Source organism: Halichoerus grypus, chromosome 12 (genome assembly GCF_964656455.1).
Source record: "Halichoerus grypus chromosome 12, mHalGry1.hap1.1, whole genome shotgun sequence".
Classification (NCBI taxonomy): domain Eukaryota; kingdom Metazoa; phylum Chordata; class Mammalia; order Carnivora; family Phocidae; genus Halichoerus; species Halichoerus grypus.
Genome location: NC_135723.1, coordinates 32,192,918 through 32,211,665, shown reverse-complemented (window position 1 = coordinate 32,211,665; position 18,748 = coordinate 32,192,918). Strand labels below are relative to the sequence as shown.

Sequence of the window (18,748 nt, the reverse complement as noted above, 5' to 3'; positions counted from 1 at the left end):
AAAAACCACCACCAAGACCTAGAGTTCACAGCCTATGTTTTCTTCAAGGAGTTTCTTCAGGTCTTGCATAAATCTTTGATCCATTTTGAGTTAATTTAATTGTGTATGGTATAAGAAAGTGGTCCAGTTTCATTCTTTAGCATGTGGCTGTCCAATTATCCCAATACCATTTATTGAAGAGGCTGTCCTTTCCCCACTGTATATTCTTGTATATTGCTATAAATTAATTGACCATATATATGTGGGTTTATTTCTGGGCTCTCTGTTCTGTTCCACTGATCTATGGGTCTGTTTTCATGCCAATACCATACTATTTTATTTAATATAGCTTTGTAAAATAGCTTGAAATCAGGGAGTGTGATGCCTTCAGTTTTGTTCTTTCTCAAGATTGCTTTAGCTATTTGGGGTCTTGTATGGTTCCATACAAACTTTAGGACTGTTCTATTTCTGTGAAAAATGCCATTGGATAGGGATTATTTTGAATCTTAGATTGCTCTGGGTAGTATGGACTTTTTAACCATATTAATTTTTCCAATCCATGAGCACAGAATATTTTTGCATTTGTGTCTTCTTCAATTTCTTTAATTTTTCCAATCCATGAGCACAGAATATCTTTGCATTTATTTGTGTCTTTTTTAATTTCTTTCATTATTGCCTTATAGCATTCAATATGTAAGTCTTTCACCTCAAATTAATTCTTGGGTATTTTATTCTTTTTGATGTAACTGTACATGGGATTGTTTTCTTAATCTCTCTTTTCTGATAGTTCATTATTAGTGTATAGAAATAAAACAGATAGGGGTGCCTGGGTGGCTCAGTTGGTTAAGCATCTGCCTTCAGCTCAGGTCATGATCCCAGGGTCCTGGGATCAAGCTCCACATCACATTGGGCTCCTGCTCAGTGGGGACCCTGCTTCTCCCTCTCCTCTCAGCTCATGCTCTCTCTCTCAAATAAATAAAAACATCTAAAAAAAAATGAAATACAAGAGATTTTTGTGTACTGATTTTTTATCCTGCAATGCCACTGTTGTTTATTAGTTCTAATCGTTTTTTTAATGGAGCCTTTAGGGTTTTCTATATATAATGTCATGTCATCTGCAAACAGTGACACTTTTACTTCTTCCTTTCTAATATGGGTGCCTTTTATTTCTTTTTCTTGCCTAATTGCTCTGGTTAGGACTTCCAATACTTTGTTGAAAAAAAGGGGTAAGCGTGAGCATTCTTGCCTTATTCCTTATCTTAGAGGAAAAGCTTTTAGCTTTTCACTGTTGAGTATGGGGTTGTGGGCTTGTCATATATGGTCTTTATTATGTTGAAGCATGTTCCCTCTATATCCGCTTCATTGAGAATTTTTATCAAAAATGGATGTTAATTTTGTCAAACATATCTGTGAGATAATCATGATTTTTATCCTTCATTTTGTTAATGCAGTGTATCACACTGACTAACTTGCAAATGTTGTAGCAGCTTTGCATCCCTGGAATAAATCCCACTTGATCATGGTATATTATACTTTTAATGTGTTGTTGAATTCAGTTTACTAATATTTAGTTGAGGATTTGTGCATCTATGTTCATCGGGGATATTGGCCTTTAATTTTTTCTTGTGACGTTCTCTTCTATGATACATTTTCATTTTTCATCAACTTAAAATACTTTGTAATTTTCCTTGAGACTTCCTCTTTGACCCATGAGTTATTTACAAGTTTGTTTGTTTTTTTTTTAATTTCCAAATATTTGGTGATTTTTCAGATCTTTGTTTATAATTTCTAGATTGTTTATAATCAGATAACATACTTTACATGATTTCAATTCTTTGAAATTTGTTAAAGATTTGTGTGCTATGACTCAGAATTAGATATTTTTGAATATTCTATTTGCCCTTGAAAAGAATATACATTCTGCAGTTGTTGAATAAGTTGTTTTGTAAATGTCAATTAAGTCAGTTGATTGATAATATTGTTCAGATCTTTTCTGTCCTTACTGCTTTTAGGTCTACTTGATCTATAATTATGAAAGGATTGTTGAAGATGCCACGTGTAATTGTGAATTTTTCTATTTTTTAGTTCTCTAGTCCTATCAGCTTTTGCTCTTTGAAGCTCTGTTGTTTAGGATTTGTTTTATCTTCTTGGCAAAGTGACCCTTTTTATTATGTAAATATTCACCTTCAATCCCATCAGTTTTCCTTATTGTAAACTCTACTTTGCCTGATATTAATATAGTCACTCCAACTTTCCATTAGTTTTTGCATGCAATATCTTTTTTCTATCCTTTTACTTTTAACCTATCTGTATCACTATATTTAAAGTGGATTTCTTTATATATTGAGTCTATTCTTTTTACCCAATCTCTTTCAATTGACACATCATTTATATTTAATGCAATTTATATTTCCAATAAATAATGTGTACTTAATGCATTTACTAATACGGCTGGATTTAGGTTTACTATTTTATTGTTTTTTGTTTACCCCTTCATTTTTTCCTCCCTTCTTTTAGATCATTTGAGTATTTTTAGCATTCCATTTTAATCTATTTATTGGCTTTTCGGCCAAATCTCTCAGTATTTTATAGTCACTGCTTTAGCACTTACAAAATCATACCTAATCTTTAACAGCCTACTTAGAGTTTTTATTTTACTATTTCAAGAAAAAGAGATGACCCTTTACTTTCTGCTTTTTATTTTAAATGTCACTTTTACATGAAAATATAAAACCTCCCAACCAGTGTTGGTAATTTCACTTTCAATAGTCATATATTAAAGATCTTGAGAAATAAAATTTGCTACTTGATTTAGATATTCACCATTTCTGTTGTTCTTTCTTCACTGATGAAGTTCCAAGTTTCCCTTTAGTACCATCTCCCTTTGTAAAGGGAAGAACTTTCATTAGCGTTCTTTTAGATCAGGTCTTGTAGTAACAATTCTAGTTTTCCTTCATCTGAGTATTTCTTTGCCTTTACTCCTAAAGTATGTTTCCAATGGATATAGAATTCTGAGTTTGCAGTTATTTTCTTTTAGAACTTTAAAGATACTGTTGCCTGCTGCCTGCTGTGTCTTTTGCTATGGTCCAATAGGTCTCGGAAGCTCTGTTCTTCAGACTAGGTAATTTCTATTGATCTATTTTCAAATTCATAAACACCTCTACTATCTCCATTCTGCTACAGAGCCCCACATAGTGTTTTCAGATATTGTACTTCTGCATTCTTAAATTTACATTTGTTCTTTTTAAAGGTTTGTATTTCTCAGTTCAGAACTTCTGTTTTTTTTTTACTCATTTCAAGAATGTTTTCATCATGAAGCATGGTTATAATGGCTGCTATAATATCTTTGGTAATTAATCTCAGGATTGGCATCTTTGATTGTCTTCTTTTGAGAACTGGTCATATTTTCCTAGTTATTCAAATGTGAAGCAATTTTGGGTTTTATACTAGATGTTTTTAATATTATCTTTAAACTCTGAATTCTGTTGAAACCCACTGGAGTATGTTGATTTTTGTTTTGCTTTTTTTTTGGGAGGCAATCGACCTGGTTAAATTCAGATAGCCAAGTTCTTTCTTACCTCTTACATGGGCAGAGGTTCCAATATTCAGTTTGCAAAGTCTTTGCTATGATTCTTTGGGTCTTGCCCATATATACATGCCATTCTGGGACTTGGGCAGTATCCTAGCTCAGTGCTCAGAATCTTGGGTGTGAAGCCAGGACTCATGCTGCTCATTAGCATACAGAACTAGGACATTCTTTTTTCTAGCTCTCTCTTCCCTAATTTTCAGTGTCCAGGTCCTTCCTTTATTAATTTCTCTAGCCTGATGAAAGGTTTTTCCCTTTTATCAGAACTTTTTTACCTCTCTCCCCCACTGTCAAACAGATTTGGGCAACTTAAGCTGCACTTGGGTGGAAAGCAGCAAGGAAAAAGAGAAAAAAAAAATGGGAAGACTCCAACACTCCCCGACTCCTTATCCTCTGGCCAGAAAGAGAAGGTTACTGTTGGAGTTTTTGCTATCTGCATCCACAGGGCAATTAAGAACTGAGGCCAAAAAAGAACTGAGGCCATCTCGGGTTAAAGCCCGAGGATACAGGAAGGAACAAAAATACACAGGACACTCACTCCTATAAAAATTCCTCTTCAAATTTTGATATCTTTCCTCAATCTGGCTGCTACTGTTTATTTTTCAAAGTATACAAGTGGCAGTTTTCTGTATTCTGTCCAGAGTTTTTAGATGCAGTCAGTGGGAGAGTGGTATGGACTGAATTACCTCCCTCTAAAGTCACATGTTGAAGTCCTAACACCCAACGTGATTATATAGGTAATTAAGGTTGAATGAGGTCATAGGGTGGGGTCCTGATCTGATTGGACTAGTGTCTTTCTAAGCAAGGACATCAGAAAGCACTCTTTCTCTCTGCCATGTGAGGGCACAGCAAGAAGGTGACCATCTACAAGCCAGGAAAAAAGTTCTCACCAGAATCACAATCAGCTAGTACCTTGATTTTGGATTTTCCAGCCTCCAGAACTGTGAGAAATAAATTTCTGTTGTTTAAGCCACCCAGTCTGTGGCACTTTGCTATAGCAGCCTGAACAAACTCTAACAGTTTGTATCATAGTGGGCTTATTCCATCTTGGCTAGAACTGTAAATTCAGTTAGGTTTTTCCACTGTAATTTTTGAAGGCTATAATATGGTAAAGAGTACAGTATAGTAAAAGACGTAAGATTAAATAGAACCCATGCTGCCTGAAAAAGGATACAGTAGAAAAATAAGGGAAGTTTTCTTAGGAAATTTGCCAGAGATACGAAGAATGAAATGCAAAGTTCAGAATGCAATAATAACAGCAGAGGAAAGAGAAAAACCATCTGTAAGAAAAGCTTATTAAAAACCGGCTGGAAGGGTGCCTGAGTGGTGCAGTTGGTCAAGTGTCTGACTCTTGGTTTGAGCTCAGGTCCTGATCTTAGGGTTGTGAGATCAAGTCCCGAGTTGGGCTCTGTGCTGAGACTCTCTTCCTCTCCCTCTCCACCTCCCCCCTTGCTCTCTCTTTTTCTCTAAAATAAATAAATCTTAAAAAAGAGAGAGAACTGGCTAGAAAGAAAGGAATAAAAAGGAAGCAGAAGAATGCAATGGAACTGGAAAATGAAATGACTACTCAAATAAAAGCTTCAATGGGTAATAAGCAGGAGTAAACTTCATGCTCTAGTAGAAAAGAACCCTGCAGACTCCCTGCTCAGTGGGGAATCTGCTTCTCCCTCTCCCTCTGTGCACCCCCTGCTCGTGCACATGCTCTCTCTCTCTCAAATAAATAAAATCTTAAAAAAAAAAAAAAGGAACCTTGCATCCAAGGGGAAAAAAAAAGAAATTAAAACTCAAGACCACAGAATGGAAATAGGTGGATTTATATAAATAGAGGGACACAGGAAAAAGGGGGTGTCTTAACTTAAAAAAATATAATACATTATATACTATATCACACAAACATTAACATATATAATAAACTGATTACATATTAAAGCATATATGATATATACTGTACAAATATATATACATGCCTGAGTGTTTTGTTTTTTTTTTTAAGAGGGAGAGAGAGATTGAAGGGCAGAGGGAGAGGGAGAGAGAGAAATCTCCAGCAGACTCCCCACTGAGCACAGAGCCCTATGCAGGGTTCAATCCAGGGACCCTGAGATCATAACCTGAGCTGAAATCAAGACTCCAACACTTAACCGACTGCACCACCCAGCACCCTTGAGTATTTTTTAATGAAAAATATTTTTAATCACATGATAGTAGAGACTATCTAAAAGGAACTAATGAATACTTAAAATAAGGGCCGCAGTTGTTTTATTTTGATGTTACATACTTTGCCCATTAAGTTTAGCTATTCACTCACATCAACAACAAAGGGCAAGGATAATTTTCAAGGAAGAAGAGAAAGTTTTGGAGCTCTCTTTAGAGACAGCAATAATTTATCTATGGAGTGGGAAACATGGAATTTTAGGAACATCCTCTTGCTACGCAACACAGAACAAAAGGAAAATTGGAAATGCTGGATAAAATATAACAAACACACTTAAAGATATATAGTTAGCACATTGAGGCGCGTGGATGGCTCAGTCGGTTAAACGTCTGACTCTTGGTTTCTGCTCAGGTCATGACCTCAATGTAGTGTGATAGAACCCTCCTCAGCTCCAGGCTCAGCTGGAAGTCTGCTTCAGATTCTCTGCCTCTCCCTCTGAGGGAGCACATGAAAAAAATCACAGAAATCCTTAAGAAGCCAAAAATGATAAAGAGGAAATAAGGGAATCTATAAAAATCCTAAAACTGAATATACCAAAACAGACTCAAAATAGAGAAAGCAAAAACAGATCTATAAGAGTAACTTGATAAATCCATCAGAATAATAAAAGTTTCAAATTTTTAAAGTGTCAAATTATATGTATTTTTCAAGTTTTCAAATTTTTAAGTTATTAATAGATCAAGCTATCAAAAATGTAAATAACACTTCAGGAACATAATCAACAATTAGAGAATACACATTCTTCTCAAGATGAAACATTTATTAAAACTAACCATAAGGTAGGCCATTAAGCAGAACTTAAAAATTACAAAAAATCTGCCATGCAGACCAAATTCTTTGATAATTTCATTAACATAGAAGTAAAAATGAAAAGGTAAAATTCTTATTTCCAGTAACATTAAAAACTAACTTCTAAATAACACATAAGCTAAAAAATAAATAATAATGAAAAGTAGAATTTACCTTAAAATGAATATTAATAAAAATATTACATATCCCAGCCCATACATGTAACCAAAGCATTACTTGGAGAGAACTTTGAAAAATAATCTGCTAGGAGCCCAACATAACAAAATAGACTCAAAGAAAATATAACATAAGAAATAATATGATTAGCATACATAAATGATCAAAAAAGCCATAAGTTAATTATTTGAAAGACTAATAAAATTAACAAATCTCTGGCAATATTGTTTATGAAAAAAAAGAGAAAAAGAATCAATAATATTAGAAATGCAAAAGGGTACCAACTGGCCAACAATTGCATGGAAGATAATAGCACCAGGTATCCACTGATGGAATTTTCAGTCCTTAAGAGCAACATAAATGAAACACATCATATCCTTCAGAAGAAGGGGAAGATGGCTCACACATAATGAGGGTAGGGTATAAGTTTTTTTAAAAAAACCAGAATCTCAGTTTTAAAACAATGTTATAAAGATGAATATGTGCCATAAGTTTTAGTCTTTAGATCTCTTCAGTGAGCTTCAACTTTTTAAAACCATTTAAATAAATTTAGCTATTTTAAATGTGTTACATTGAAAGGAAAAACTGCAACTAACTAGGGATTAAACAATTAAGAGGGCATAGAAAAGAAAAAAACTGATAGTGGGAAAGAATATAGACGAGAAGTCGTCAACAACCTAAAGAGACCTATAAGCACGTACATACCCCACCTGGCCCAGGGTTTTTACTGGCAAAATCTAACAGACAATTCCAAACTTAGGGAAATTCTTACAAAGAATGAAAAAAGATAAAACACCTCTGATTCATTTAGTGAAGATAATATAATCTTGATAACAAAAACCAAAACAAGTACAAAACAGAAATTACATAGAACCAAAACTCCTACAGGATTAACAAACTAAATCCTAAATCTGGCCAAGTGTATTAAAACAATACATGAGGCTCAAGTTGGATTTATCCCAAGAATATATGGATGACTTAACATTAGGAAAACTATTGATGTAGTTCTTCACATTAAAAAATTAAAGGAGAATTCTGGTTCCAGACAAGATAAAGTAGATGTACTTTCCTTTTGCTAAATACAACTGCAAACTCTGGACATTACACATAAAACAAGTATGAGAATATTCTGAAGATGGAGAATAAAAGGAAGACTGGTTAGGGACCTTGGAAGCCAAAAAATGACATAGCAGGTACGTTTCCTTGTCTTGTATGTCCCAGACTCTGTGCTAGACACATTAGCAACCTGAAATAGGCTGGCCTTCTCCTCTTGAGTGTTCTCAGTTAAATTTAACAGTGGAAACAAAAATTATAACACTTTAATGTGGTTCTAATCTTTTGTAGGGGGATATTTAAAGTAATTATATGTATTTTTCAAGTTTTCTATTTTAATTCCAGTATAGTTAACATACTGTTATATTAGTTTCAGGTGTATAATACAGTGATTCAACAATTCAATATATTGCTCAGTGCTCCTCATGATAAGTATACTCTTAATTCCCCTACCACCATTTCCTCTCTGGTTATTATGCACTTGTTCTCTATAATAGTTAAAAGTTTTTTTCTTGGTTTATCTCTTTGTTTTTCCTTTGTTCACTTGTTTTCTTTGTTAAATTTCACATGAGTGAAATCATATAGTATTTGTCTTTCCTTGACTTATTTTTTTTAGCATCATACTCTCTAGCCCCATCCATGTTTTTGCAAATGGCAAAATTTCATTCTTTTGTTTGTTTGTTCTTGTTAGAGAGAATGATAGCTCAAGTGCAAGTGGGGGCAGGGAGAGGGGCAGAGGGAGAAAGAAGTCTTAAGTAGGCTCCATGCCCAGTGTGGAGCCCCTAGCGGGGCTCAATCACACCATGCTGAGATCATGACCTAAGCTGAAATTGAGTTGGACGCTTAACCAACTGAACCAACCAGGCACCCTATTTTTTCTTGTGGTTAAATAATATCCATTATGTGTGTATGTGTGTGTGTGTATATATATATGGCACATTTTTTAAAAGATTTAATTTTTTATTTGTCAGAGAGAGAGAGAAATAGAGAGCGAGCACAAGCAGGGGGAGTGGCAGGTAGAGGGAAAAGTAGGCTCCCTGCTGAGGAGGGAGCCCGATGCAGGACTCGATCCCAGGACCCTGGAATCATGACATGAGCTGAAGGCAGACGCTTAACTGACTGAACCACCCACGTGTCCCAATATACCACATTTTTCTTATCCATTCATCTATCAATGAACACGGGCTGCTTCCATAATTTGGCTATTGTAAATAATGCTACAATAAGCATAGGGATACATATATCCTTTCAAATTACTGTGTTTGTATTCTTTGGATAAATACCCAGTAGTGTGATTACTGGATTATAGGGTAGTTCTATTTTTAATTTTTTAAAGCAATTATATTATCAATGGAGGAGAATGAAGGGAAATGAAGAAAGGTATGGCTTTTAAATTTAAGACTGGAAATTGATGACATTCATAGACTGTGATAAATTATGGATATACAAAGTAGTCCCTGGAGCAACCACTAAAAATCTATACAAAGAGATGCACTCAAAAACAATATAGATAGACAAAAATGGAATTCCAAAAAACATTCAAATAACCCACAGGAAGACAAGAAAAGGAAAACAGAGAAATCAAAAACAGAACAGAAAACTAAAAAATAAAACGGAAAGCCTATTGTATTTACTGTGTTCTTTCTTGCTTCTTTTATCATCTCATTTCTGCTTGAAGACAGTTCTCTAGCCAGTCTACTGGCAAAAAATTCCTTAGTTCTCCTTGACTTGAGAATGTCTAGATTTTCTCTTTATTACAGAAGGATAATTCTGCTAGATATAGAAGTCTGTTTTGGCATTTTTCTCTTAGGAAGTGCTTCCATGGTTTCTGATGAGAGATCTGCTGTCATTCAAATTGTTTTCCCCTTACAGACAGGGTGTAATACTTCTGCTACTTTCAACATTTTCTCTTTGTCTTTATTTCTCAAAAGTTTAATTATAATGTGTCTTGGCATGAATTTCTTTGGATTTACACTATGATTCACTCAGTTTTTCAAATCTGTATGTTTACATCTCTTGACAAATTTGGGAATTTTCAGCCATATATTTTTAGCTCATTTTCAGTCCCTTCCTCTTTCTCCTCTCAGAGATACTCTGATGAAAAGAGAGATCTTTTGTTATAGTCCCACAGGTCCCTGAGGTCTATTTTTTTTTTAAGTCCACTTTTTAATTTTAGATTATTTTTAGTCTTTGTTGTTTAGACTAAAAAATTTCTATGTTTTTGTCTTCTAGTTCACGGATTCTTTTTTTTTTTTTTTTTTAGATTTTATTTGTTTGACAGAGAGAGACACAGTGAGAGAGGGAACACAAGCAGAGGGAGTGGGAGAGGGAGAAGCAGGTTTCCCGCTGAGCAGGGAGCCTGATGTGGGGCTCGATCCCAGGACCCTGGGATCATGACCTGAGCCGAAGGCAGACACTTAATGACTGAGCCACCCAGGCACCCCGACGGATTCTTTCCTCTGTCCCCTCCATATTCCTGTTGAGACTATCCATTGTGTTTTTTATTTTGGTTTTGTACTTCTCAGTAACAAAATTTCTATTTGGTTCTTTTTTATATCTTCTATTTCTTTGGGGATGTTATCTACTTTTTTGTTTGTTTTAAGCATGTTTGTAACTGCTCACTGAAGCATTTTTATCATGACCAATTTATGATTTTTGTCACTAATACTTAGTACCTCTGACATCTCAGTGTTGCTATCTATTGATTGTCTTTTATCATTCAATTTGAGATCTTCCTGGTTCTTGGTATGACGAGTGATCTTCAAATGAAACCTGGACATGTTCATATTATAAGTCTCAGGACCTTATTTAAAACTTGTTTTCACTGGCTTTCTCTGACAGTTCTAGCAGGGGAAGGGCAGGTGTAGGGGGCACCACTTCATTACTGCCAAGTGGAGGGAGAAGTCCACTTTTCCCAGTTGGCCTCCACTGACATTTGAGTGTGGGGAGCCCTCACTACTGCTGGGTGGAGGTGGGAGTCCAGGCTTTCTACATGGTCTCCATTGACAATGCACTGGGAGTAGCCTTGTTACTGCTGGGTGATGGTGAAAGACACAAGTCTCCAACAGGTCTCTTCTGACACAGCCTCAGGATGGCAGGGAAATGACCCCTCATTACTGCTGGGTGGGAATGGAAGTCCAGGTTCTTCATTAACATGGTGGGGGTGGGAGGTAAAATGGGAAGAGAAGGCTCACCATCAGCCAGGAGGGAAGAAGTCCCAGTTCTCTGCTTGACCCTCTCTGATACCATTCTGATGGTGGTGGTGGGACACTCTGTTATATCTCATGAGGAGGGAATTCTAAGTTCCCCATTTAGCTTTTTCTGGCCTAGGTGGGGGTGGTACCACACTTTTTCTGCAGCATTTGGCTAAAGTAGAGGAGGGAATGTCTAAAAGTCTTCCTCCTTGGGCCACCTGGGTGACTTCATTAAGCATGTGACTCTTGGTTTCAGCACAGGTCATGATCTCGGGGCCATGAGATTGAGCCCTGCGTCGGGGTCTGCGCTCAGTGTGGCGTCTGCTTGAGATTCTCTCCCCCTCTGCACCTCCTGCTCATGCTCTCTTTAAAATAAATAAATCTTTAAAAAAATTAAAAATAAAAGTCTTTTGCCTTGCTTTCTGTACCTGATGTTTATAATCTATTGGCTTATCCAGTCTTGGCTATACAAGGCAATCAGAAAATTCAAAGAACCCATCAAGTCATTCCCGAAGTCTTACAGTCCCTAGAAAGTCTCCTTTCTTCCCTCTAACCTTTTGGAGTCTTCTTTTATTTGTTTTATATACTAATGTCCAGGGTTTTAGATATACTTAGTGAGAGAAATAGGGAAAAGTATGTCCCCTTCATCTTTAGAAGTTCTCCTAAATTTCTTTTTTATAGCCAGTTCATCCATCTCTAAAGTGGATGACAAAGGAAATAATACTGTATTTATCCCTAGCAAACTTGTACACAGGCAATTCATTAGAGAACTAATTAAAACATAAAATAAGGAATAGTTCCATTTTTAAAAAACTACGGGATTTGATGGTCTTAATTTCAATGTAAACCAAAAGTGTGATATGGGAATCAAAATGTCAGTGTAATCTTAAGTTCTGAACTAATACAGAGTTCACCTCTCTGAAGCACTTTACTCAGCTCTGAGTATCAGATTTTAAGAGCAATACTAATAAACCAGTGATAAACCAGAAGAATAAGATAGTGGTGGTTCCAGAATGTTGAAGGAAGTAGAGATACATTACCTAGAAAAAAGGGGGACTGAGGAGAAAGGGCTATATAATAGCAATCTTTTCATATTTATTAGGCTCAATACTGAAAAAAGTGGCAGAAAATAGATCAAAGCTAGTCAGATAGGTTGGCTTTATTTATATAAGATTTTTCTAAGAATCTAAACTGCCCCAAAATGTGATGAATTGCTTTACTATCCTAAGTTTCCACACATCAGAAGTATTAAAACAAAGACTGTACGTCCACCAATCACAAATATCGCTGCGTGGATTGCTTCAGGAGAGAGCCTAGAATAATTTTTAATGTGCGATTCATGGCGCTACCTGAAGTGGTGCTATGGAGTTGCAGGGTGGGGTACAACTGCTGCTGAGCAGGTAAAATGCCCAATTTCCCCAATCCGCTTCAACAAGACATTCCACTTACACACCCAGCATCTATAGTTGCTTTTATTAGTGCAGGTGCAGATGGGGTGGAGAGAAGGATGATACTTTAAAAAAAATAAAAGTCCAAAAATTAGTGAAGATCTGAACTGAGGTCTCTTTGAATTCTGTATTTTCTGATTAGTTCCTAGTTCTCAGCTATATTCCAGGAAAGTAAGATCATTTTATTGCATAATAACTGCAAACAGGATTAATGCATGTCATTTTAAAAGCTTCCTTTTCTTCAATTACGGGACTTTTAAAATGAATAAAGAAATAACTGTTTCAAGTTTTCCACATTACCTGTGTCAATAGAGCCTATTTTGTGTCTGGGGGTGGATTTTATCTTTCTCGGAAAAATTTAATATTTAAACTAAATGCCCTTTTATTTAAAAAATAAAAAGTAGCTGGAGAAGAGTGTATCTCACAAACCCACAAAGTTATATATTTTAAATTTGTACTTCTATAAAGACAAACATTGGAAAAATTAGTTGTTATATACTAAATTTTAGGTGTACTATCAAAATAATCATATAACTTCTCCAAAAATAAAAGCAATTTGTTATGTGCTAGAATACTAAAATAATATATGGAAGTCTGTAGACACTTGAGTCTTTAAAATACTTCATCTCAAAAGTTAAAGATCAATTCATGATTCATATCTATACTAACCACAGCGACCACTAACCACAGTGACCACATTAGTCAATCTACAGAAACTTTTTTTAAAAGCATATTTTAAATTACTAATTTTACTTAGCTTAAAAAATTAACACAAATTCCACTGTATCATCATTCTTACTGTCTTAATCATACTAGTGGAATTCTTATCCATAAATCAACTAGGGATTCTACTTTCAATATGGTAGTTCACTGGCTTCTCAGAAATGACACTCACTGTTAAGTAATTCTAAAGGTCTATCATCTAGATTTTGCTGAGGCAGGACTCAGAAGATGGCAGGCTAGTGTGCAGGAGGGGTCCATGTATGTGGTCATGAGTCTGCCCAATCACTCAGTATGGATATCTCAACATGGCCTGTTTTCTGCTGATAGCTGCTTATGTATTTTGTGAGTGAATCATATGCTAAATGGTATACTGAATTAAGGGAATTGAAGTATTATGATAAAATATTTGTGAACATTAAGGTACACCAAGGTCTACTGTGTTGCATGTGTTTTTTAGTCATGTATTATTTATAAATTTATATGTAAAATTTTTAAATATTATCACCACACAATATAGTAACCCAGACAATATCTCAAAATACTCTCCTATCCTTTGCTTTTATAAAAACTTATTTTCATATAAAAGGTAACATTAATGGCAGAAAATTTAGGAAATACAGAGCAGCAAAAATAAGAAACATAACTTTTTAAATGCAAAATAACAAACTTTTAACAGAAAAGCATCAGTGATTTTATGGACCTCATTTTAAATTGCAAAGGGCTGACTGAATCCAGATTTTGTTTTCCCATGTAATTAAATTCAACCCTTTGTTATAGGCCCACAGGACTGCTCAACGGATTTAAACACTTAGGAGTAAAACTTGAGGCTTTCAGCATCAAAAAGCATAGAAAAGAATTATCCTTTAGCTTAAATTTGAGATTCTAATAAGTTATATTACCAAAGCAGATTACTGATTTTAAACTATACCATTAAGGTAATAAAGATAATAAAAAGTTAAGTGAAAACATCTGATGATCAGGTTTCCTTTAGGAAGACAAGATAATGGAATTAATGTAATAAAGTTATTATTTATTACTACTAAGAATTATGCTACATAATATTTCTTGGTGTTATCATCTATATTTTACAGGTATTTTTAGTAAACATATTTTATAATTCTGAGAGACCACGGCTCCCATCTTACCTTCTAAATTTTAAGAGATTTATCTTTCTAATGTAAATATATTTACTGATTTATTTTAAAACCACAGTTAAGCATATTTTTTTACATACTTCTTTTAACTATGGTGAAAAATTTTTCAAAGATTCCGAAGTTTAATGAAGTAGAGATTAAGCAAACAAACTTAATGCCTGGATGTTTCTTTGTAAGTTGGTTAAAATACCATCCAGTAACCTTCTAAGATGGGCTACTTTTTAATTTAAGCTTTCATTTTAATTACTTACGGAAAGTGACTCTGCTCCCTGTATATGACACTTAATGCACTCAACATTTTTAATGCACCCTGGAAACAGGCATAAATTGGAGAACAGAAATTCATTTCCAGGGACAAAGGATAGGTCAAAAGATTAGGCATTCCAAAATCAGTTTTATGTTTCTCAAGATGAAATATGGCTATTATCTAAATTATACCAAACTGTATGGATTCTAAAATTTCAAGCTTATAAAAAAGAAAGTTGTTGTGAGACTAAAAATACATTAATTCTGTTACCTTTTAGCCGGTGACTTAGAATCTGTTCCAAAATAGCTGCAAAATTGTTAAATTCAGGAGAAGAATCATCAATTGTCTCAAAGCAGGACCGATCAATCAGGGTCTTCACAGAAAACCTGTGAAAAAAAGAGTTAATTCATTCACCTAAGTAGGAAAAATGGAAAGAAAGCCATCTGGGGAAGTCTTATAAAAATACTTTATAAGTATTATATATACTGAAAACTCTACTTATTAAAATTTTCTCTGTGAATAGAAAATTTTACATAAATATCAGGCTTTTAGTTATATATTTACTATCTACTGAACACAATAAGACTTAGGAGTAGCTCACTGTCTTCACAGACATTAAAATCAGAATTTAAAAATGACCTAAATTATTAAATCCAAAACTCAAAAGCTACCATACTGCTTATAAGAAATTTAAGTGTCAGATGCAAATGCTCTTAAGAGTTTGAGCACAAAATTGAATGAAACAGGATGCAAGTATGCATGAAGTGTAGATCCAAAGTTTTTATGAGCTTTATAAAAAGGAAAAATTACACATCTGTAAAGTGTGCTATATTTTTCCTTCTTATCAGAATGTCCTTTGTCTGTTTTTGACTGTCATAATCAATGTGTTTTCCAAGACAGCTCAAATGCCACCTCTTCAATGAAGAATTATCTTTCTCCACATTCCTAGCACAAGCATTTTGTTTGTATGGACCTTTAAGAGACAATTACAGTTTATCTTACTGCTGTTATCTGTAGTATCTATCTCACTAGAATATAAATTCCTTCAGGGACATACATATAAATGTGCAGAAACATATCTTCTGCACATTTTTATCTTCCTCAGCTTCAGCACAGAGGACAATGCCTTGAACACTGTTGTCAGTAAGTACTTGTTGATTTATTTGTAAGCACTATTTTGAAAGAATAGCAAAGAAACATTTACATGCCAATACCATGGCAAGACAAAAAAAAGTTTATGATTGTAAACATGTAACAACATTCAGTCACCAGCATCAAAGTTGGGATACAGGACAGTTCTGTCATCTCAAGCAATTGCCTCATGCCATCCCTTTATAGTCATACCCTATAAAGGGTGACAAATGAGTGCCTAAGTAAAGACAATCAGTGAGGAAGGAAGCAATGGGGAAAACTATGAGAGCTGTTAAGTAATTAGAAATGTAAACTATGAGGGAGATAAAGGAGTACAAACTATTTCTTAGGTTTTAGGCTTGTTGGTTATACTATTCAATCGGGACAGAAAATAGAGGAGATAAGTATAAAGGGTAATATAAAGAGATTTGGGTATATGATTACATCTAAAAACTCTACACTAAAAACTCTTTTCGTCGCCAGTTATAATGTGTAGGGGAATGAAAAAAAAAACAGTAAAACACTTACATAGTATACTATAATTTAAAACATTAGAAATACTGAGAATTTAAGGGTTTTCTTTGTAAAAAAAAAATTTACCAACAGTAGTTTGAACAGTGCTTGCGTTCTTACCGTATAACTTAAAAATAGGGACCGAGCATATTTTCTATGCCTTGGCAAATTATTCCTTTCTAAGTGTGGACCAGTTTCCAACATTTTATCCTTTGCACTTTCAATTGTGAAAATCTCAGAGAGGCCCCATAATGTGAAGTAGCTTGCCAGCACCACTTCTGCTGGGACCTCCTTTTTGTCATAACCACTCTGCTCATTTATATCAATACATTCACCTTTACTAAGTTCCTCTGGCTGCATACCTAAATTCCCTTGAATAGCAGCAGTGTCAGTATTCCCATGATTAACTCTTTCTTTCTTTCTTTTTTTTTTTAAGATTTATTTATTTATGTTAGAGAAAGAGAGCACCAGTGGGAGGGGCAGAGGGAGAGGGAGAGAGAATCTCAAGCAGACTCTGCGGGGCTCGATCTCAGGACCCTGAAATCACAACCTGAGCCAAACATGATGTTTGTAAAACATCATGTGGGTTTATCACCAAGACACAAGGAAGCAACACAACTACAGGTTTTGATTTCTGTGCATGGACTAATAACACATGAACAGTGACCAATGCTAGGCAGACTTAGAAAGAAGTGATGTGACTGGTCACTGATCATGATGTGCATTTGTTATTAACACAGTGATTTGTAGACTAAGGTGCCAGCAACAAAATTTTATTTTATGCAATTACTCACAGTTAATATATCCTGGTAGTCAAACTCGAACTGTGTTATTATAGGGCTGGTATTAACTGAATTGTAGTAACTGAAATAGTACATACTGGAACTGTGCAAAGTGAGGACTGCCCCATTTATTAACTACAAACAGAATAATTCATTACATGTTAGCATAAATAATGTATTTTATAAAATGTCTTTTCCAAAACAACTAAAAATTAGCAAGAATAGCATTGTTGTACCTCTTTGCAAATATCTTTAATGTTGTGTTGAATAGAAGAGAATAAATCCTCATATCTGTTTCTGTATTCAAGCTATTTTAATATTATACACCATGTAGCCTCTGGAAAACTCCACTGCACACTTGTTAAAGAATGGGAACATAAAAGGCAAATACTGTCTTAAAACTGTTAAGAAAATAATCTCTGACCTTTTGGACCTCTGAAGGGGTGAAGGTCCAGGAGTACATTTTGAGAACCATGACCTAAGGCATTCTTAGTATGTAAATAACACTTCTCTTAGAATACTAGTAATTATATATTCTTCAGAGCACTGAGAAAATAATTATTCAAATAATTTTCAGTCTTCTTTGGTCAGGACAAATAATTTTGACAGCGGTGGATTAACGTTCAGTACATGGTATTATCTATAACTACATCTAGGACTCAAAAGCGGAAGCCATTATGTAAAGAAAAAATAAGAACAGCTAAGAAAGAAGCAACACTGATGAAGTGGTCTCTGGTACCTAAAAGATAGTCAAGTTAGATAAATATCAGATGTAATGCATGAGTAAATGAATAGAAACAAAAAGAAGATAAATAGATAAACCAGATTAAAAGGGACTTGAAAACTTGTTTTTGTTTCCTATGTCCATCTCATTGGCAATACAGGAGAAAAATGAAATGTTGCCATTCCTTAGCAAACTTTTAATAAGAATAAGTAAGTATAATGTTCTTATTCAGTAAGAGATTGAAAAATGTTCCTAAAATGAATAAGCAAAACCCCTAGTTTGGTTTTCGACCTAAATAAAAGGAAACTTTGTAATGTTTTAATCTTTCCCTCCAATCTTCATTAGGTAGGACTCTACAATCACATTCAAGGCAGAAGTAATCTATTGCTTTAAAAAATTATGGCATTTAAGATCGTAATGCACATCAGTGAAATGAAGTGAAAATTTTACTTAAAGATAAAAATAACAGTACTTATTTCATCAAAAAGAGCTAGGTTTGAATGTTCAATTTCTTTTTTTAAAATAGATATTTATTTATTTGACAGAGAGAGAGAGCACACGCAAGCTGGGGGAGTGGCAGGCAGAGGGAGAAGCAGGCTCCCTGCTGAGCAGGGACCCTGATGCGGGACTCAGTCCCAGGATCCTGGGCTCATGACCTGAGCCAAAGGCAGACGCTTAACCGACTGAGCCACCCAGGTGCCCCTGAGTATTGAATTTGTACATATAACAATCTGATAAGATTTTAGTCGCTAATGTCCTCCAGGAATAATACAAAATCCTAACAAATTATCTACACTGTAAATTATAATGGGAAGAAAGGCCATGGGTATTAATACATATATTTTTGTAGCACCAAAAGCCATACACGCATCAATCGTCAATAAAATACATGCATCTTTTTATCACGTTATCAGTAGCTTGTATTCCTACAGAAGACACTATTTGCATGACAAAAACCTAAAATGGTAAATCTCAGAGTACTAAATTACTTTTAATCCAACACCTGAAAAAAAATAAAAACAAAAATAAAAACAAA

At 34.7% G+C, this 18,748-nt stretch overlaps 1 protein-coding gene across 4 annotated transcripts in view; it reads right to left on the bottom strand.

The window, feature by feature from the left end:
• The window catches only part of RUNDC3B (RUN domain containing 3B), a 128,651-nt gene that overhangs the window by 94,867 nt on the left and 15,036 nt on the right, over positions 1-18,748 (bottom strand). For all 4 annotated transcript variants that reach the window (XM_036106272.2, XM_036106273.2, XM_036106275.2 and 1 more), the window contains exon 2: positions 14,833-14,948. In XM_036106272.2, the coding sequence (XP_035962165.2) occupies positions 14,833-14,948 (116 nt within the window). The remainder of the gene's footprint in view (positions 1-14,832; positions 14,949-18,748) is intronic.